Raw genomic sequence first — 22,406 nt, 5'->3', positions numbered from 1 at the left:
GGCTATCCATCCATCCATCCATCCATTCATTTTCTACCGCATGTCTCTTTCGGGGTCGCGGGGGGTGCTGGAGCCTATCTCAGCTGCATTCGGGCGGAAGGCGGGGTACACCCTGGACAACTCGCCACCTCATCGCAGGGCCAACACAGATAGACAGACAACATTCACACTCACATTCACACATTAGGGCCAATTTAGTGTTGCCAATCAACCTATCCCCAGGTGGATGTCTATATACACACTATTGGCCATATATATTTTTTAAAACAGCTCAAATATCATAAAAATGTTCTTCTATGCTTTATTTTAAAAAACGTGCATCTGAATCTCCTGTCAGCATAAGCACTACAGCTGATCGCGCACCTGATCGGCCCGGGAACGAAGTTGCACTCGGCAAAAGTGAGGAGGTAAAGTTCAAAAGAAAGATATTTCATGTTGATTAATGTATTTCTTGTTCAAGCCTGTAAAACTACCCTAATTTTAACATTAATATCAACAATAACGTCTAACTTTACGCAGTGTAGGCCTTCGAACCTCCGTTTGGACATCTCTGTGTGGAAGAACTCCCGTGTGTTGGTTTTTGTTTTTCGGTTACTCCGGCTTCCTCCCACAATCCAAAAACATGCATGTCAGATTAACTGGAGACTGTTGATTGTCTGACTGTATACGTGCCCTGCGATTGGCCGTGCTAATTTTTGTTAGCCTCTCAATGAGCTGATCCATTATACTTAAGCATTAAAAGGGAATTTTGTCTATCGTTCACAATCATAATGAAAGACATGACAATGGATAGAATTTTTAAAAATGCATTCTAAATGATAAATAAATGTAAATAAAAGTTTGCTTACAGCGGAGCCAATGGGATCTCCACTATTCCGCCTATAAAATCCATTAAATAACCATTCAAAAAGCGCCAACAATACTCAATTAACATTTCGTGATTTTAATATTAACCAAGTATTAGTGATATTGTTATTATAAGCGCTAACGCAGACAAACTATTTATAGCGGCGACATAATCACTTCCGTTTGTCCCTATGTTTATACATCATCGAGCTGTCTGCTGTTTCCTCATTTCCCTGCTCCCTGTAAGTTTATTGTTGATCATAAATCATGCATTTAACCTGAAAAGTAAACGGCTGAGAATACAATCCGACAAGTTGGGACATTTTGACTACGTTTACACTGGAGGCCAAAGTAGCCCAAATCAGATTTTTTTTAGTTCTGATTTTTTCCAGCTGACTGTTTACACTGCAAGTAAAATTAGATTTTTTTTCAGACTCCAATGTAAATGCGCACAGGACCCAATGTAGACGTCACTTGCATGTGCGCTTCGATTAGGTGAAAACAAAGGAAGTTGGCTGGAAGGAAGTCGCTACTACTACCAAATAAAATAAAAGTCGCAACACCTTAAAAATTACATTAAAGTAAATGAAAGTAATATAATGTATGAATGGATGTATATAGTGTAATATATTTGGGAGAGTTGTAATCTTTGTATGGCTGTTAAGTAGAGGAGACACGGACATAAGCATGGATCTACGGGAGCTTTATTTTTCAACTCACATGTAAGCAAATGCGCCACAGCGTCAATTCTGGTTTTTCAACAATTGCTATTTCTTCAGAATCAAAATATATGTTCATGTATCACATATAGCCTGTTATTTGCGCACTATTGACAAGGGATGCACCAAAAATTTGGTTGTCTTAAATACAAACCGAATCTTGTGATGAAATATCCATTTCCGCTGGCGACTGCGTATTTCCGGCACACACGAGTGACGTAGCTCGCCCAAAGCTGACAAAAAAGTCACATTCAGGTCACATTGCGTTTAGACTGCAGTCACATTTCAAAAGATCAGATTCCAATTGGATTCAGGACTACCTCCTGATGTGGCCTGAATCTGATGCGAAAAGATCAGATTTGAAGCACTTCGGAGCGTTTCAACAGGCAAAAAAATCAGGTCTATGTCACTTGAGGGCAAAAAAATCCGATTTGATGTGCAGTGTAAACGGGGCCTTTGAACGCCATTTAGGACCTGGAACTTTGAAGATTACATAAATCCAAATCCAGACGGTTAGTGATAAATAACTTTGTGTATTTCATACATACCATTGTTTATTGTTCTGTATTCGAGTTATTACACTTGATCACGTATGGAAGTATTATTGTAGCAAAATTTTTTCAAATGTGTAGCTCAATCTGTGCGCGTGTAATCCAAATCGCGTGCGTGTGTACGAATTTGTGTGTTGGTATCTCAATTCAACATGTGTGTGCATACGTGTTTTAGATCAGCGTACGTGTGTTTTAAGTTTTCTGTCTGTCCCTAATCAGAAAGAACCAGAAAGAATCAGAAAGAATCAGAATCAGAAAGAATAGGCTGTCTACTTACACGTGACTTTTGCGACGCTTTTGCTGTGTAAGATTTAAGAGTGCACATCCAGATTCGTGAGTGTGTAATACAACTTGTGCGCGCACATTCAGAAGCGCATGCGTGTATTACATTCTGCGCGTGCGTAACTATGATCTGTGAGGAGCAGGAACCCTCTATTGCCTGTCTTTTTTACATGTGACTTTTGCGACACTTCTGCCATGTACAATTTGAGTGAGCGCATCCAGATTTGTGAGCGTGTAATACAACTTGTGCGCATGCATTCAGAAGTGCGTGCGTGTAATACAATCTGCGTGTGTGTATCTATGGTGTGCCTACATTTAACCAACCACGGAAGACACCACACAATTTAAACCAATCAGAAACAACTTTTACACTTGATTTAGACGCCATCGGTCCTCCTTTCTTCTTCTACGGTGTTTTTACAGTCCAGTAAAACTGCTTCCAGGTAAACTTGTTATAAGCCCCGCCCAAAGGCGCCCGCCCCTCATGCTAAAACACTGCTATTATTTTCATACCGAAAAAAAAAGAAACAAAATCGTAAAAAAGAGAAGCGATCATAAAAACATTTTGAAACACACAAAAACAAAAGTGTACAAAAATATTAATATTGGCATCAAAAACATCCTTAAAAAATATTGTATTTTTTAAAGTTTGTATTTATTTGTTGCTAAAACTTGTTTTGGTGCCAATACAACTTTTTCTACAATGTCAATTTTTTTTTCGATACCAAATCTTACTACCAGTATTCTGGCTCCATATTCTTTCTGATTATGGACAGGCAGACAACTTAAAACACACGTACGCGAATCTAAAACACACATACGCGGATCTGAATACACACTCTCAGATTGATATACAGACACACAAATTATTACACACGCACAGGAATTGGATTACACGCGCACAGATTGAGATACACGTTTGCAAATAATTTTGCTACAATTATACTTCCATAATCATACCTCTTCCAACATTCCACAATACGAAATAAAAAAGTATGTTTGAATCCTGCTGATACCTTTTTGGATTAATGTTGGTATCAGTCATTACTCAAGGCTCCAATATTGGTGCATATCGGAGGTGAACAGCCCAAGACACAGCGATCCATTTTAAGAAGTTTATGTCTATCCTGTAATTGACTTGGTGATTGGTCCAAGGTGTACCGCGCCCTGCTTCAAATTCTGCTGGGATTGGCTTCAGCTCATCCGCCACCCAGACAGGATTAGCAGAAGAACATGCATGAATTAATGGACCATATTAACAAGCTTTCTGCACACACACAGGTGGACTCCAAGATTTCTCTGGGCATTGCGGGTATCTTTATCGTGCTGAGCTCGGTGTCCTCCTCACTGGGCATCTTCAGCTACGCCGGCATCCCCCTCACCCTCATTGTCATTGAGGTCATTCCCTTCCTGGTGTTGGCTGTCGGCGTGGACAACATATTCATCATAGTGCAGACCTACCAGGTATTTGCATGTGCACATAACTCAGTCCATGTCCCACTGCAATCATCACTTCACTGTGTCTTTGCATCAGAGAGATGAGCGGATGCCCCAGGAGGAACTGCACCAGCAGATTGGTCGTATTCTTGGCGACGTCGCACCCAGCATGTTCCTGTCATCCTTCTCGGAGACAGTTGCATTCTTCCTAGGTAAAATATGGCAACAAGTATGTCAGTTCATGAGATGTGCATTAAATGTGTGCTTATGTGGGCCACATACTGATGATAATATCCATGTGTTGTTCTACAGGAGCTCTGTCCAACATGCCTGCTGTCAGAACCTTCTCACTGTTTGCTGGCCTGGCTGTTTTTATTGATTTCCTGTTGCAGATCAGTTGCTTTGTCAGCCTTCTGGGCTTAGACCTGAAGAGGCAAGAGGTGAGCCTGAACGTTGCCAATTCATCCAAGATGCATCATAACTAGGGGTGTTTGGATCCGATATTGATATCAGATATCAGCAAAAAAACATGTATCAACTTACAGCTTGTATCTAAAATGTTATATATAAGTGCTCCGTTACAAGCAGTCCTACAGCGTGTTTACCGTATTTTCCGCACCATAAGCCGCACCTAAAAACCACAATTTTTCTCAAAAGCTGACAGTGCGGCTAATAACCCGGTGCGCCTTATATATGGATTAATATTAATATTTATTTTCATAAAGTTTAGGTCTCGCAACTACGGTAAACAGCCGCCATCTTTTTTCCCCGTAAAAGAGGAAGCGCTTTTTCTTCTACGGTAAGCAACCGCCCCCATAGAAGAGGAAGCGCTTCTTCTTCTACTGCAAGCAACCGCCAAGGTGAGCATCCGCCCCCGTAGAAGAAGAAGCGTGCGGATATTACGTTTCATTTCATTTGTGTGTTTCTGTAATACCACAAAATGTCTCCTACTAAGAGACACGCGTACAAGGTTCCACTGACTTTTGATATTCATGTGAACCGCACTGTGGATACAACGGGAACACGTACGGTGAATATTCGCACCACAGGGAATGAGAAGTCGTCCTTCACTGTGGTACTAGCTTGCCATGCTAACGGCCAGAAACTTCCACCCATGGTGATATTCAAAAGGAAGACCTTGCCAAAAGAGAACTTTCCAGCCGGCGTCATCATAAAAGCTAACTCGAAGGGATGGATGGGTGAAGAAAAAATGAGCGAAGAGACCGGGTGACTTTTTTCACGCAGCTCCGTCCCTGTTGATCTATGACTGCATGCGCGTCCACATCATAGATGGTGTCAAAAAACAAGTAAAGCACACCGAAGAAGAAGAATTCGAGGGATTTGTGGATGAGTAATAACTTCAGAAAGTGAGCTTTAAATGTTTATTTTGTGTGTTGTGTGACACTAACGTATGAGCAACGTTGAGTTATTGATGTTGCTGTTCACCGACGTCCCACTGGGGTGAGTTTTTCCTTGCCCGTATGTGGGCTCTGTACCGAGGATGTCGTTGTGGCTTGTACAGCCCTTTGAGACACTTGTGATTTAGGGCTATATAAATAAACATTGATTGATTGATATTGCTCTGCACTATTTTGAGTGTTACTATTTTTGTGATTGCACATTTGCACATTACATTTTGGGAGTGAACAGAGTTGTTAGAACGCTAGTTTGTAATATATTATTAAAGTTTGACTGACCTATCGGACCGTTTTTTTGACATTCCCTTTAGCGTAGCGTAGGTGCGGCTAATAACACGGGGCGGCTAATAGGTAAACAAAGTTTTGAAATATGCCATTCATTGAAGGTGCGGCTTACAACACGGGGCGGCTTATGGTGCGGAAAATACGGTACTTTTCCAAAGCTGGACAGCCAGTTAAGCACACAAGGTTTTTCTTTTCCTTAATTTTTTCCATCCATCCATCCATCTTCAACCGCTTATCCGGAATCGGGTCGCGGGACAGCAGCTCCAGCAAAGACCCCCAGACTTCCCTCTCCAGAGCAACATTTGCGACTTCCTCCTGGGGAATCCCGAAGCGTTCCCAGGCCAGAGAGGAGATGTAATCCCCCCATCTGGTCCTTGGCCTGCCGCGGGGCCTCCTCCCAGTGGGACGTGCAACGAGGACCTCCCTAGGGAGACGCTCGTGAGGCATCCGCACGAGATGCCCGAACCACCTAAGCTGGCTCCTTTCCAAGCGAAGGAGCAGCGGCTCTACTCCGAGTCTCTCTCGGGTGACTGCACTTCTCACCCTATCTCTAAGGGAGATGCCAGCCACCCTTCTGAGGAAACTCATTTCGGCCGCTTGTATCCGCGATCTTATTCTTTCGGTCATTACCCACACTTCATGACCATAGGTGAGAGTAGGAATGTAGATAGCTCGGTAGACCGAGAGCTTTGCCTTCTGGCTCAGCTCCCGTTTCGTCACAACAGTGCGGCAGAGAGACTGCAATACTGCCCCAGCTGCTCCGATTCTCCGGCTGATTTCCTTCTCCATCTTTCCCTCACTCGTGAACAAGACCCCGAGATACTTAAACTCCTCCACCTGGGACAGAGTCCTGTCCCCTACCCGGACTGTACAAACCATCGGTTTCCTGCTGAGAACCATGGCCTCAGATTTGGAGATGCTGATCCTCATTCCAGCCGCTGAACACTCGGCTGCGAACCGATCCAGTGAGAGCTGAAGGTCACGAACCGAAGGTGCCATCAGGACCACATCATCTGCAAACAGCAGTGACGCAACCTTTAGCCCCCCGAGACGTATACCCTCTCCGCCATGGCCACGACTCCGCCTAGAAATCCTGTCCATGAAAATCACAAACAGGATAGGTGACAGAGCGCAGCCCTGGCGGAGACCAACCCCCACTGGAAACGGATCCGACTTACATCCAAGCACCCGGACACAACTCTCGCTTTGGTTGTACAGAGATTGGATGGCCCTCAACAGGGTTCCCCTCACTTCGTACTCCCTCAGCACCTCCCACAAGATCTCCCGAGGGACGCGGTCATACGCCTTCTCCAAATCCACAAAACACATGTAGACTGGATAGGCATACTCCCAGGCCCTCTCCAGGATTCCCGCAAGCGTAAAGAGTTGGTCAGTTGTTCCACGACCAGGACGGAATCCACATTGCTCCTCTTGAATCTGAGGTTCGACTATCGGCCGGACCCTCCTTTCCAGTACCTTGGCGTAAACTTTCCCAGGGAGGCTGAGTAGTGTGATACCCCTGTAATTAGCACACACCCTCTGGTCCCCCTTTTTGAAAAGGGGAACCACCACCCCAGTCTGCCACTCCCTCGGCACTGTCCCAGACTTCCACGCAATGTTGAAAAGGCGTATCAACCAAGACAGCCCATCAACACCCAGAGCCTTCAGCATTTCTGGACGGATCTCGTCAACCCCCGGAGCTTTGCCACTGTGGAGTTGTCTAACTACCTCAGTGACTTCACTCCGAGAGATCGACGTCGATCCCCCATCATCCTCAGGCCCTGCTCCTATCAGGGAGGGTGTGTCTGATGTATTTGGGTTCAGGAGTTCCTCAAAGTGCTCTTTCCAACGCCCCACGACTTCCTCACTTGAAGTCAGCAAAGTCCCATCCTTGCCGTACACAGCTTGGATGGTTCCCTGCTTCCCCCTCCTGAGGTGCCGTATGGTCTTCCAGAACAGCTTTGGTGCCGCCCGATAGTCCTTCTCCATGGATTCCCCGAACTGCTCCCACACCCTCTGCTTAGCCTCGTCCACAGCCACGGCCGCTGCCCTTCGGGCCCGTCGGTACCTTGCAACTGCCTCCGGAGTCCCCTGGGATAACATACCCCGGTAGGACTCCTTCTTCAGTCGGACGGCTTCCCTGACCACCACTGTCCACCAGGGTGTTCGAGGGTTACCGCCCCTTGAGGCACCTAAGACCTTCTGGCCACAGCTCGCATCTGCAGCTTTAGCAATAGAGGCTTTGAACATTGCCCATTCCTGTTCAATGTCCCCAACCTCCACAGGGATGGCAGAGAAGTCCCGCCGGAGGTGGGAGTTGAAGTCCTTCCGGACAGAGGACTCCTCCAAACGTTCCCAGTTCACCCGCACTACACGCTTGGGTTTGCCAGGTCTGTCCAGAGGTTTCCCCCGCCATCTAACCCAACTCACCACCAGATGGTGATCAGTTGACAGTTCAGCCCCTCTCTTCACCCGAGTGTCCAAAACATACGGCCTCAGATCAGCTGATACGATTACAAAATCGATCATTGATCTTTGGCCTAGGGTGCTCTGGTACCAGGTACACCTATGAGCATCCTTATGCTTGAACATGGTGTTTGTTATCGCAAGTCCGTGACTAGCACAGAAGTCCAATAACAATCCACCACTCAGGTTCAGATCAGGGAGACCGTTCCTCCCAATCACGCCAGTCCAAGTATCACTGTCATTGCCCACGTGCGCGTTGAAGTCCCCCAGCAAGACTATGGAATCCCCTGCCGGCGCCCCATACAGGACCCCATGCAAGGTATCCAAGAAGGCTGAATACTCTGAACTCCTGTTTGGTGCGTATGCACAAACAACAGTCAGAGTTTTCCCCCCTCCAACCCTAAGGCGAAGGGAGGCGACCCTCTTGTCCACTGGGGTGAACTCCAACGTACAGGCACTCAGCCGGGGACTCGTGAGTATCCCCACACCCGCCTGTGCCCTCACACCCTGAGCAACTCCAGAAGTGAACAAGGTCCATCCCTTGTCCAGGAGTGTGGTTTCAGAGCCCTTGCTATGCGTAGAGGTAAGCCCCACCAGATCCAACCGGTAGCGCTCCACCTCTCGCACCAGCTCAGGCTCCTTCCCCACCAGCGTAGAGACGTTCCACGTCCCGAAAGTCAGCCTCTGCTGCCCCGAATTGGTCCGTCCGGAGCCTCCACTTTCACCGCCATCCACTTGGCAGCGCACCCGACCCCACTGGTTCCGACCGCGGGTGGTGGGCCCACGTGGCAGAGAAGATGGTGTGTCCACGTAGCTTCTTCGGGCTGTGCCCGGCCGGGCTCCGTGGCAAGCCCGGCCACCAGGCGCTCGCTGACGAGCCCTACCTCCGGGCCTAGCTCCGGAGGAGGGCCCCGGGCTTCCTCCGGGCCGGGTAACGCATCCTCTTTTAGTGTAGTTCATGGGGGGTATCGTAACCCTGATGGGGGGGGGGCATTCGGGTGCTACACCTTGCCCAAGGGTGACCCGGAACTATGTAAGGCAGGGGCGTTCAACTCCCTGAGGCTTAATACAAGCCCACATACCTTTATTAGCATATTAGCTACACATACAATAATTGAACAATATTGCAGTCTAAAACACAAAATTTGGCCCCTCGGAGCTAGCAACTACACAACAGCTAAGGACACAATAGCATATCAGTTAGACGTACAGTAATTGAAAATTATTGCAGTCTAAAACACGAAATTTGTCAATATAAACAAGTAAAAAATAAGTATGTTTCACATTACTTACAGATACATAGTCTCCAAGGCCTAAGCGTATTAGAAAGTATCCAGTAACAAATGTCTCTGCATCATTACTTACTACTTACTGCGTCATGAGCTTAATTTAATGAATCATTGTGACCACTAGGCGTTGCCAAAAAACAATTACCACTTTATTTAAAATTTTGACTTGTAAAAGAGGGCATAAATCTATTCCAGACAGTTAATTATAGTGAAGTGAATTATATTTATATAGCGCTTTTCTCTAGTGACTCAAAGCACTTTTACATAGTGAAACCCAATATCTGAGTTACATTTTCAAACCAGTGTGGGTGGCACTGGGAGCAGGTGGGTAAAGTGTCTTGCCCAAGGACACAACGGCAGTGACTAGGTTGGCAGAAGCGGGGATCGAACCTGGAACCCTCAAGTTGCTGCCACGGCCACTCTACCAACCGAGCTATACCGCCCCAATTATAGTGTTTTTCATACCTACCATAGTTCTCTGTTCAAGTAATTTTACTTGATCAAGCCTTTTCTAACATTCCACAGTACAAAATGATGATAATATTAATGATTTGTGCTGATATTGTATTGGATCAATATCGTTATCGGCCAATACTCAGGGCTCCAATATCAGTATCGTATTGGAAGTGAAAAAGTTGTATCAGTCTAAATCTGCAATCTGTTCCTTTTTTAAGGCCAATCGTCTAGATATTGTCTGCTGTCTGAAACTGCAGAATGATCAGGAAACAAGGACAGACAGCATCCTCTTCCGGTTCTTTAAGAAGTGCTACGCCCCGTTCATCCTCAAACAGTGGTTGCGGCCCATCATTGTAAGTGTCTCACATCTGGAGCACGCCTGGCGGCATGTTTTTATTGAAAAATTCAATAATTGTCTGTACAGGTGGCTGTCTTTGTGGGAGCACTCTCCTTCAGTATCGCTGTTGTGAATAAAGTAGAAATCGGACTGGATCAAAAATTGTCAATGCCTGATGTAAGTGGTTGCTAATGGTTATAGTTTTTGTACAATAAAATGCTGTAAAAACAGTATTAAATTCGAACATTCCCTTCTTTTCATTCAGGACTCGTACGTGTTGCAGTATTTCAAGAACATGAGCCAGTACCTCCACACAGGAGCTCCGGTCTACTTTGTAGTAGAAGACGGCTTGAACTATAGCAGCCTGGAGGGCCAGAATGCTGTGTGCGGAGGCGTGGGCTGCAACAACAACTCGCTGGTGCAGCAGGTTTACTCAGCCTCGCTCATCAGCAACTAGTACGTCTTGTCATCTTCAGTGGGTCACAGAAACACCTCAAGGGATCTTTCAAACCAAAATCAAACTTTTTATCTTTTAGCTCCACCATCGCCTTCACGCCATCCTCCTGGCTGGATGACTACTTCGACTGGGTGAAGCCTCAGTCTACCTGCTGCCGCTACTACAACGCCACGGGGGCCTTCTGCAACGCATCTGGTACATTTTTATCTTGTCAACAAGCATTGCTCAGTCTGGTTTTAACATCATCCTTCTCATTCTGCAACACTTTTACTGTCTTATCGAATATGCAGAATAACCCCATTTTTTCAAAGAGTGGTTTGTTTAGTTATTTATGTTTGGAATTCACTTTGTTTCAATAATTTTTGCAATAAGATTCTTTCAAATTCCAAAATGTATGCCTGAGTGATGTGAACCATGTTAATATTGACTTTTTGCACAACATTCAACTAAAAGTCTTAAACCTATTATAACCTATTATAGTTTTTCCTTACACAGTGGAACCTGTGTAGGGTTCTTGAACAGAACCTTACACAGGTTCTGTGAAGGGTTCTTGAGCAGGGTTCGGAAGTAGAAAGTTTGTATATTAAAGCAAATTTCTCCACAAGAAACATGTAAAAATGAATAATGGGTTCCAGCCTCGTCAAAAGTCCATATTTTAGTAAAGGTTTGTACACTTTGAACACAATATAATGTACTATACAGTACTGTATATCAAACAAACATATCATTGGATAACTTCAGTTTTCATAACAAAGCCGAAAAACAACAGCTAAGCGGTCCTAATTTTCAGACGCCCTGCCGACGCGCACACACATTGTCACTAGCCCTGTGGTGCACTCACAGTTTAAAATCACAAAGGGCCTTCACTTTAACAGCCAGGTCGCTAAAATGATTAGGAATAAAGAATACAATTTTCTTTATCTTGTTCGTTATTCTTTTTGGCATTTAGCCAAAGAAAGTGGGAAAGGGGAGGCAGTAGTTACTTCCTGACTGTTTCAAACCATGCATTGCTTGGACTCGTATTAAGCTAGCAAAACTAGAAAAATGCTTTAAAAAGGCTAAAAGCACTTAAAAACACGTAAAGAAACAAATAGCAAAGTAGCCAAAGACAGCACTGCTATGCTGACTGCTCACCTCCCCGAGATTGATCAGCCTGCCCACAATGGATGTGCTGCCGGGCACAAAAAGGCTGAGCTGCAGGCACACAATGGGTGGATGAAACGTTAGTACACGTAGACATGTTCCTATTTGGTCTGTGGTTGGTAGATCGAAAAGTTTGTATAGACAGGTTTGTTAATTGAGGTTCCAGTGTACAGTATAAAACATGCTAAAAGAAGTACAATTTGAGCCCCAGACAAAATACTATTATTTTAAAGGAGAGGAAACATTTATGTGCATCGAATTTGGGTGGAGTTACTTTTTATCTTGCGTGTTTGGGTGGCCTTCATCCTTTAGCAGGATGTGTACAATTAACGCCCACCTTTCAAATAGACGTCTTACTTCCAATACAAACCCAGTGCTCTCTGCAGTTGAGTACATTAGTGGCTCCCATCTGAGGAACTACTATGTCAGACTGAATAGAGTTCACCGTGTCTTAGACAATATTATAGTTCACCATCATCGCCTTGTGTTCTAGTGGTGGACCCATCCTGTGTCCACTGTCGACCTCTGACCCAAAGTGGGAAGCAGAGGCCTGTGGGCGATGACTTCATGCATTTTCTTCCCATGTTCCTGTCGGACAATCCCAACATCAAGTGTGGAAAAGGGTAATGTCATATGATAAACCGTGTGATTTTTTTTTATTGTTGATTTCTTAATGTATGTGTCTCACTCCACAGCGGCCATGCGGCCTATGCCACTGCAGTGGATGTTTACCCCAACAACACCAAAGTTGGAGCTAGCTACTTCATGACCTTTCACGGCATCATGAAGGAGTCTTCAGACTACATTGACGCCTTGAAAATGGCCCGAATGTTGGCAGAGAACATCAGTCAGTCGATAGACCACAAGGTTTTTGCTTACAGGTGCGTTATACTTTCACACTGTAGGTTTACATGCTGTTTAGTTTAATTGTTACCTGAAAGATGACACAGGTTGCTAAAATGTGTTTTTCCCCATTAGTTGCTACAAAGTACCCACTAGTCTTTCTGGGTTCCATCACATAAGATAATAACATTGAAACAAAAGAACAGTAATACATAGAAAATCCCCTCAAGAACAAATGATATGTATATAGAACGCTTACATAATAACAATAATATATTAAAAATAATTCATATATAAAATAAAGAATAAAAGGAAAATGACAAAACATACTTTAATGTAGTATCTCTTTAAGCTTCATATTAAAACCCCTTACATTATTTGACTTGAGGTCATTTTAGGTAAGTGATCAGGTGCAAAGATGACGAGTGGTAATCACCTGCAAAGGTGACTAGTGGTGATCAGGTCAAAGATGAGTGCAGAGACTCTGACAGGTCTGCTGGGTGGCAAATTTCACTTAAAAATAAATCCAGACCGGAAATTAAATAAAACTGTTGCCAAGATTTAGGCAAATAAATAACATCCATTCAAGTCAACCTTTTAAAAAAGTTTCCTGTATGTAATTCTGACAATAAAATTGCATTCGTGTTGAAATATTGGAGGGTTTTTTAAAGTTAAATTAAAGGGAAACTGCACTTTTTTGGAATTTTGCATATCATTCACAATCCTTATGTGAGACAAAAACATGTTTTTCTCTTTTTTATGCATTCTAAATTGTAATATATGACTCGTACTAGACGCCTAACAATGAAGCTCATTGGAGTATTCTATTCCGCCCATAAAGCCCTCTAATAAAAACATCCCAGAAATTGCCAGCAATACTCAATTGCATGTCATGACCTGCACCTGGGGATAGTTTGATTGGCAACACTAAATTGGCCCTAGTGTGTGAATTTGAGTGTGAATGTTTTCTGTCTATCTGTGTTGGCCCTTTGATGAGGTGGCGACTTGTCCAGGGTGTACCCCGCCTACCGCCCGAATGCAGCTGACATAGGCTCCAGCACCCCCCGCGACCCCGAAAGGGACAAGCGGTTAAAAAATGGATGGATGGATGGATGGACCTGCATACTAACCAAGTAACAGCGTCATTGTTATAATAAGAGCTTACTGTGAAGAACTACTTTTGGCAGTGCCTTAATCACAGAGAGGTAACTAGCTTATGCAGCTATTGACATACATATTTAGCCAGTGAGCTGCTGCATCATCTCTGAGTTGGTAAAAGTTAGTTCTAGATTATAAATCATGCCTCATACTTGTTTAATAGAAGGTTGTGGCCATAAACCGAGAAGTTGGTCAACTTTAACATTCAACTTAGCCGCGCAGACATTGCTAGAAAGACGCAACAAGACGCTTGTTTGCTCCTACCTTTTGTTTAGTTTTTTACCTGAGAAGTGATTAAACAGTGTTTGTGTCTCTACCAGAAAACATTTAAAGTGCATGAATTTGCCTGAAATAGAAAAATAATCAAATCCTTATTTAAACTATAAACATTTTGTGACCAACACCTAACATTTTTTTAAAAACATTTGTTTATTGTATTTTTGACATATACTGTCCAGAAATATAATTAAACACATGTCAAATGTTCTTTTTTTCTCACCCAAACAAATAACCCACAAAAATGATATATTAAAAAAAAAAAAAAAGAAGGAAAAAAAACATCATGCATTAGTCAAATAAGTAGAGGCAAATATTGACATAAAGCCACAGACAACTGCACTCCTTAATGTCCCCAACACGGTGCAGCAATATACAAAAGCAGACAAAATGCTCATCATGCTGAAAGATATAAACATCCCATCAGTCGGCATCCGACTGAGTGGACATTGTACAGTAAGTGATTTTTAGTTGTTCGTAGTTTGTCTTTCTGGTTTAGAACTTAGCAATAGGGCTATTTACTAGATTGACTTATCACTCAGCTTTTAAAACTTGTATCTCATTCTCTGTATATTCAGGCTCAAAAATATAAGGTTCTGGATCACCATTTGTCCCAAAGCAGTCGTTGGCGCTCTCAAAGTCTGCCATTATTATTAGTAGTAGTTGTTGTAAAGGAAATAGCAAACATTGTGATGTGTCTGTAAAATTAATGCGGTGCCGCAATGCATAAAATGACCAAAATACGTAATATTATTAATGTGCCTGTTCGTACTTTATGTACATACAGTACTTGCAGCATGTACATACAACGTTGATGGAGGATTTTGGATGTTTTTAGGCGGAATAGATCGAATCTCCATTGCCAGCATTCTTTGTTGCCTCTTGCTAGCGTTTTTATGATTTAGAAAGCATTAAAAAAGAAAGACGTGGGCTTGTCTCACATAAGGATTGTGAATGATAGGCAAAATGTAAAAAAAGGGTAGTTCTCCTTTAAATAATGGAAGCAAGTAGTTTACCCCAATAATCAAAATTTAAACATTTTGATTAATCTGATTTTAAGAGAATTATTGGTTTGACCTTACTAATAAGAACCTTATTAAAGCTAGTGTATTACGGTGGATCAAAACTACATTTTTTAAACCAAAAAATATGAGCACCTCTACTATATGTTACTATGGGTAGTTTATAAAAATGAATACATATCGAAATATCAACACAATTACAAACTGAATAGAATAAAAAATGTTAGCTTGCACATACAAGCAGTCCCAGATAAGGCAGATTGGTGCAAACTTGGATAAATGTTGTGGCCTAAGAACTAACGACAAAAAATAGATTTTTCACTCAATTTTGTCAATAGTTCAGCCTTGCTGGAGGTCTCTCCCTCTACTAGTTAAGCACTTGTGTGGTGCTAGCTTCTCTCAGGTGTGAAATATCAGCACTCTGCTTCTTTTAAATGTGGTGATCAAAGCTTTAGGTGGCATTTAGTAGTAAAGAAATGTTTACTTACTTTATGTGTGACCTTGAGTCCTCTTCCAGATAGCACAAAAGTCTTCACATATTACTGATTATTTTATCTTCTTGGCAGCGTTTTTTACGTGTTCTACGAGCAGTATTTGACCATCGCCTACGACACCGCCTTCAACCTGAGCGTCTCCTTGGCTGCCATATTCGTGGTGACCACCGTGCTACTGGGCTTCGAAATTTGGTCGGCCGTGCTGGTGTGCGTCACCATCGCCATGATCCTGGTCAACATGTTTGGCGTCATGTGGCTGTGGGACATCAGCCTCAACGCGGTGTCCCTCGTCAACCTGGTCATGGTGAGAGGCGCAGCGCCACAGGGATAAGCGGAGTGACGCCACAGGAGCTGACTTGGTCTGCTTTTTGCAGGCTTGCGGTATTTCCGTGGAGTTTTGCAGTCATGTGGTTCGAGCGTTCTCCATCAGCATGAAGAAAACCAGGGTGGAGCGGGCAGAGGAGGCTCTGGCTAACATGGGCAGCTCGGTATGGCTCGCTTTGACTTGACACAAACACAAGAGAACAGAGTGTTAAGATGAACATCATTAGACATCACTCTACTAATGCTAATATTACTACAGCTACGACTGCTACTATATAATAATGGTAATCATATTACTGTACAGTAAATCCCTGCTATTTAGGGCTTATGTTCCAAATAATGGCCACATCAATCAATTAAAAAAGCCCTAAAATAACTATTTTTAAACTTTATAATATGTTTTTCACAGTCATCAAGCACATTTTAAATCCTGTTTTGCACATTCTGACACAAGTTCAGCCATACAGTATACGATGGTTCTTAAAAAACATGCAGTTATCTCTTCAACGCATCTTCCTGCTGGAAAATGTTGAGTGAATAGACTTGTAAGACAGCGCTCTCTGCTGGATTTATAGATGCAGCATTATTTTATAGATGGCTCCATCAAACCACTATCTATTCATATTACCGGTACCTTAAAAAGGAATTTACTATTTAAAGCAGAAACATTTTTTTTCCCACTGTCATTCAAGTGTAACCACTGTTAATATGAAGGGGGTTAAAACAACCCAGCTTATACATTCTTTTAACATTATTGACTGTCATTCAAGTGTTAAAAGAAGTTAACCACTGTTTAATACAAAGGGGTTAAACCAACCAAACATGTTCTAGGTTGAGGCTGCCAGTTTAGGAAGGTGTCGAAAAAGAAGCTTATCGCACACAGTTTGGATATATCCTTAGTTGGCACAGTTTGGCTTTTGAAGTTTAAGGCAACTTTAGAGGCAAATGTTTTGAATGCACAACATCAATCGCACTGTGACTAACATCTGTGACAGTGATTCCCACCTTTTTGTACATCTTACTTTGTCAATTGTGTTCTTTTTGTTGTAGGTTTTCAGCGGGATCACGTTGACAAAGTTCGGCGGCATCCTGATCCTGGCACTATCCAAGTCACAGATCTTCCAGGTTTTCTACTTCAGGATGTACTTGGCCATCGTGCTGCTAGGCGCCGCGCACGGCCTCATCTTCCTCCCCGTGCTCCTCAGCTATGTCGGTCAGTAGCTCTCCGAAACGCACTTATCGTCCCATAGCTTTTTTACTCAACATGCGCTCTCTCTCCCTCACAGGTCCCTCTGCCAACAAGGCGAAAGTGTTAGCCGCTAACAAACGCTTCCTCGGTACCGAAAGAGAGCGGCTCCTCAACTACTAGCCGGCCAAGTGGTGGTTGTTTTTCTTGCCGCTATTACTGACACACTCGTCATCAGCACCGTTAGCCGCTCTTGTACATGGATTGGACTCAGGAATATTTCACAGACAGTCATGACATTCCTCCTCCATCACACTACGTGGACTGACTCAGCTTCGGCATCAGGGAAATCAAGACAAGCAGACACTGTGGAAAGTCCGTTTATACTTCTGGGATGACGATTTGGGAAACTGAAGAGTAATAATATTGGTCACTTTCAAAAAAAATTATATATGTAACAGTTTATAACATCAAATTGTGTTGTTACCAAGCAAGGATGCAATATAGATTTTAAATAGACGCATCCTAAATGCCTCTTAGCTCCAGCAAGGCAAGTGTGTCACGGTTTTACCCTCACTTATGCAGTTACTGAACCATTTATTTGTAGCATACAAGACGTGTGCGTGTGTAAATAGCTCAAAGGGAACTAATTTAATTTACACATCCTTAGCAATAATAAGTTATTATTTTACATGATCTACTCTGGAAACTTGGCAACAAAAAACCTTGTTTAGCAGCATTGAAGCTATTGGCATATTGAAGTTCTTTAATTACTGGTGCACATTGGAAAGATTGTTCTTAATAGTACCACTCGGTATATTTTTAAGTGATATTGAAATAATTGTCTGTTTTGGGGATGAGAGGCTGAATGGGGTGTGTGTGTGTGTGTGTGGGGGGGGGGGGGGGGGGTCGTCTTCTTGACACAACCATTCCTTTTTGGGTAATAGTTTTAAAATCAATTTTAATACATTAAAACGTTCTCAAAAACAATTTTGTATTTGTTGCCTCATCATGTCCTTATTTTGTGAATTGTTTGGCCTCTAAAGCAGGGGTCGCTGACCTTTTAGAATATGAGGGCTATTTTCTGGGTACCGAGTAATACCAAGAGATACCAGTTTGATTTTAGTGTGCAGACAGTGACCACAATAATTATCGAAAACAATTTACCAACGCAGGAAACATAAATATCCACATGCAACAATATTTTAATCAATTCCAATTTTTTTTTTTTAAATGATTACGGCTATATTTGTAGGATATCACTGTCACTTTATTTTTTATTTTTTTACAAACAAATCATGTTCAAGTTACACTATTTAATTTGCTAACGGTTTAAAAAAGATGCATTTACATTGGGTTTTTTTTCAATTAAATTGGTTAAAAATAAGTTATTTTGAAGTACATTTTTTTTATAACAGTTTATTATTTCTTCGGTCAGTGGTCAACAAAATAAACAAACAGTTTTACATAAACAAACAGTTGTACATTCATAAATTGAAAATGTTGCAGACCGAAAGGGTTTAGGCTGAAGTTGAACACTTATTGCGCCTAACCCTATAAACAATGTCAAATACAAGATGAGCTTCCAAAAATTATGAAATTTCCTTTGCACAACATATTATAAATACACTTTGTACACAACATAAACACTGTTCAATTATATACAGAGTAAAGGCATGTGACATATCCTTGTACAAGTGTTAAACCTTTGTACTAATTATATACTATATACAAACAATTATACTTCCATTATTATTTATATCCCACATTTAGTTTGTAATTAACATTGATCATAGTATTAACTACTGTGTTGATTCAAGAGTGATATATTTTTTCAAGACATTGATCTTAAAGTGTTTTTTAAATGTGTGAATGGAACTGGAACATTTTAAGGAATCATCCAAGCTCACATATAAACATTCGGTTATATTTCATATAAATGAAGTGTTGGAGCCAAATTTCCTTATTTGTTTATATTGTTTTTATTTGGTTTTCTCTAATTGATTGCTGGCCTCAGTTCATGCTGAATTTCCTATTCGGCAGATTGCTCCGCCCACTTCCTCTTGAGAACCAGGAAGTGTTGACAGGGATGGGACCGTTGCTATGGTGCGGTTGCCATTGTAGCCTCTTTTAATTGGGTTCAGGTGTGAGCACTGGTGGGGCGATTGCATGGAGGACGAACACTTTTCGACCGTGCCGTGCGGGCTGTGTGTGGTCAGGTCTCGCTGCTGTGACAATGTGCCATTCAAGGTCAGCATACGTTATGTTTTATAGTCTACATTTGATTTAATTTTGATAGCATAAAATAAAAGGATTGTCATATCCAAACACAAAACTACAGTACTGGACATTCAATCATTTTACACGCGTCAAACTAGCCAGCACAGTTGCCCTCAGTATCAGCCCAGAGGTAGGCTGTACATGAAGTATTGCCAAGACAGCGATATATATATATTATTGATTTAATTACATTTGTATTATTTATTTAGCATTTAATATTTACAATTTTTTTAATGCTACGAATGTGATTATTATCCCGTAAACCGTATACATGACAATATTATGACATGCGCAGTAGGCAACGTGGTGTTCGTGAGGAGGAACGTTGCCTTCAGATACTGTCGGACGTAACGCCACTCGTCAAACATTACATAAAAGTATGACATTAACTTACTTATTTGGTGTCTGTGTGCGAATATAGTGATACGAATTCTTAATGTGTGCTATTGAAATATTAAATGGAAACTTTTGGGACGTGGAAAATTAAAATAAAGTTGACAACTACGTGCTGTGTTATAAATACAATGTAAAAAAAAAAAAAAAAAAAGCGAAGATCCGGAAAAACCAACGCGTTTTTCAAAAATAAGGGGCGGCGTGGCTCAGACAGTAGAGCGGCTGTGCAAGCAACTTGAGGGTTCCTGGTTTGTACCCAGCTTCCGCCATCCAACTCACGGCCGTTGTGTCCTTGGGCAAGACACTGTTTAAATGTGTGTGTGAATGTGACATATAATGTAAAGAACGTTGGATATTGTGTGGGTATAGTAAAACGCGCTATATAAAAACACCATCAAAACAAAAATCTGCATAAACCAACTTTTGAGCCAAGTATAGTAATTATGAACAAACAATGTGAAAGTAGTTTTTGTGATTAAAAAAAAAAAAAAAAAAAGACAAACTGGAAAAACCAACGTAATGAAAATGGAATAGGCGTTCTCGGTCACATGAGATTGACATTTTATCTGAAGTAATTTATTGACGGTCCCTTAACCACACGAGTCAGCACGGGCTGACATGCGCAGAATGAGCTGTAACGCCGGGGTCAAACAGCAGGCGGGATGTTGTATACGCAGACATATTCTACTTAAATGATAAATGGGTTATACTTGTATAGCGCTTTTCTACCTTCAAGGTACTCAAAGCGCTTTGACAGTATTTCCACATTCACACACATTCACACACTGATGGCGGGAGCTGCCATGCAAGGCGCTAACCAGCAGCCATCAGGAGCAAGGGTGAAGTGTCTTGCCCAAGGACACAACGGACGTGACTAGGATGGTAGAAGGTGGGGATTGAACCCCAGTAACCAGCAACCCTCCGATTGCTGGCACAGCCACTCTACCAACTTCGCCACGCCGTCCCTTTCAAGACTTTGTCTTGAATTTGAAAAAAAAAAAAAAATATATATATTTTTTTTCCCACTAAAGAAGGGTTCGGTGAATGTGCATATGAAACTGGTGGGGTTCGGTACCTCCAACAAGGTTAAGAACCAATGTTCTAGAGCGGGGGTCGGCAACCCGCGGCTCTAGAGCCGCATGCGGCCCTTTAGCGCCGCCCTACTTGGAACTAACTTCACCTCGGTCGAGGGAACACTCCTGTGAAGACTGTACGTGTACTCTTAGTAAGAGTCTTTTACCATACACACAACAAAAGTAAGGTAATGTCGAAGTAAGACGTTTACAACAACACAGATGCTATCTAGGAGTTCTAGCCGAGTTTGGTTTCAAGGTCTTGTGGTCGGCATCGACTCGTGACTAGATACATTTCAATGTTTATTTCTTCAATATAGTCATTTTCAAATTTACATCAATTCTAGAGTGATTTTTTACAGGAATAGCAACACAAAAATAAAACATTAGACAACTCTAGCGAATGTGCTATTTTTAGAACAGGCTCGAGGGCCACCTGGTGCGCACGCGCAGGGCCCTCGTCAGGAATTCTCGGCCCTATAAAAAAAACATAGAGAGCATCTACTGTGAAGCTGTTGTTACCACTATCCTATTTTCCGGAATTGTCCTAACATTAATTTACAAGGCACCCCGGCCGTGGTGTTGACCCCAACAGAGCACCTGCACGTACACCGCTAGAGGGCGCTTGACGCTGATTAAAACAGGCAGCTAATGCACACGCATTAAGACGGTGGAACATCCACTATATTAAACAATACTTCTCCTTGTTTTGCTTTTCTAAATGTGCACATTTTACTCACAATCGATCAAATGGCACATTTTTTTGCCCCTCACACTTTGTGTATTATCCATTCTAGATACTAGCTTGCAGCCTATGACTTATTCATAACCCGTGCTGGGGGACTAAAGGCTGCTATTTGAATTCGGCCGGGAGATTGAAATATTTATTTCCTTTGCATGCAGGTGCTGTGTGAGATTAGGCAACATAGATTCACCGGTTTCATCCGTAAGTGACTCCGCAGCTCAGGAAGGTATATTCCATACATAAAGCAGCCCTCCATTTGAAATAGGTAATGGCAGTTCTTAATCAAATGTTTGTTATCAAATAATATTTCCAGAAATAATACTGCAACACATACTGCAAGTTATGAATTGTATAATGTTCCTAATGACGTCTGTCGTGATGAAAATGAACGAAAATATTAAATTTATTTAATTTGCACTGCTGTCTGTGCCCCATATTAGGCTCCTCACCGGTTGGCTGAATGATGCCTCTCCCCCTACCCTACCCACCCATGACATGACACCTGTAAAAGTTGATAGAGCTAGATAGATAGACAAACTGTAGGTCTCTAACCTGGACATCAACCCGAGCCATAACAGTAAACCCTAACAAAAACCTTGTTGGCTTAAAACCCTAATTCCTGACCTTAATTGGAAACCCCAATTTAACCCTCATTTCAAACCCTAACTGAAAACCCTGACACTGATTTGAAACCCCATTCCTGGCTTAAGAGTAGACTCTAACCCCAATTAAAATTCCTGATTGGAAACTAATTGTTAAATGTTATACTGTTTTTTTGTTCATATAAATTCATGAAGAACTATAAATAATAGACTACAGTTGTCCATCGCCACATTGCGTTTCAAAGTTTGCGGCTTTACTCGATAGCACATTTTATTGGAGAGTTGTTTAATTTATTAGAACATAACATATTTTATATCTCTAGG

General features: G+C 42.2%; 1 protein-coding gene across 3 annotated transcripts in view; it reads left to right on the top strand.

Moving 5' to 3' along the window:
• The window catches only part of npc1 (Niemann-Pick disease, type C1), a 55,118-nt gene extending 37,240 nt beyond the window's left edge, over positions 1-17,878 (top strand). For all 3 annotated transcript variants that reach the window (XM_062022884.1, XM_062022883.1, XM_062022885.1), the window contains 13 exons: positions 3,680-3,862; positions 3,933-4,047; positions 4,148-4,275; positions 9,968-10,102; positions 10,174-10,263; positions 10,352-10,542; positions 10,623-10,738; positions 12,180-12,309; positions 12,382-12,567; positions 15,552-15,783; positions 15,854-15,967; positions 16,854-17,016; positions 17,090-17,878. In XM_062022884.1, the coding sequence (XP_061878868.1) occupies positions 3,680-3,862; positions 3,933-4,047; positions 4,148-4,275; positions 9,968-10,102; positions 10,174-10,263; positions 10,352-10,542; positions 10,623-10,738; positions 12,180-12,309; positions 12,382-12,567; positions 15,552-15,783; positions 15,854-15,967; positions 16,854-17,016; positions 17,090-17,172 (1,866 nt within the window). In that variant the 3' untranslated portion in view covers positions 17,173-17,878. The remainder of the gene's footprint in view (positions 1-3,679; positions 3,863-3,932; positions 4,048-4,147; positions 4,276-9,967; positions 10,103-10,173; positions 10,264-10,351; positions 10,543-10,622; positions 10,739-12,179; positions 12,310-12,381; positions 12,568-15,551; positions 15,784-15,853; positions 15,968-16,853; positions 17,017-17,089) is intronic.
• The last annotated feature ends 4,528 nt before the right edge of the window (positions 17,879-22,406 follow it).

This window comes from Entelurus aequoreus, linkage group LG16, assembly GCF_033978785.1.
Source record: "Entelurus aequoreus isolate RoL-2023_Sb linkage group LG16, RoL_Eaeq_v1.1, whole genome shotgun sequence".
NCBI lineage: Eukaryota > Metazoa > Chordata > Actinopteri > Syngnathiformes > Syngnathidae > Entelurus > Entelurus aequoreus.
The sequence above is the reverse complement of the archived record's forward strand: the minus strand, read 5'-3'. Positions and strand labels throughout refer to the sequence as shown.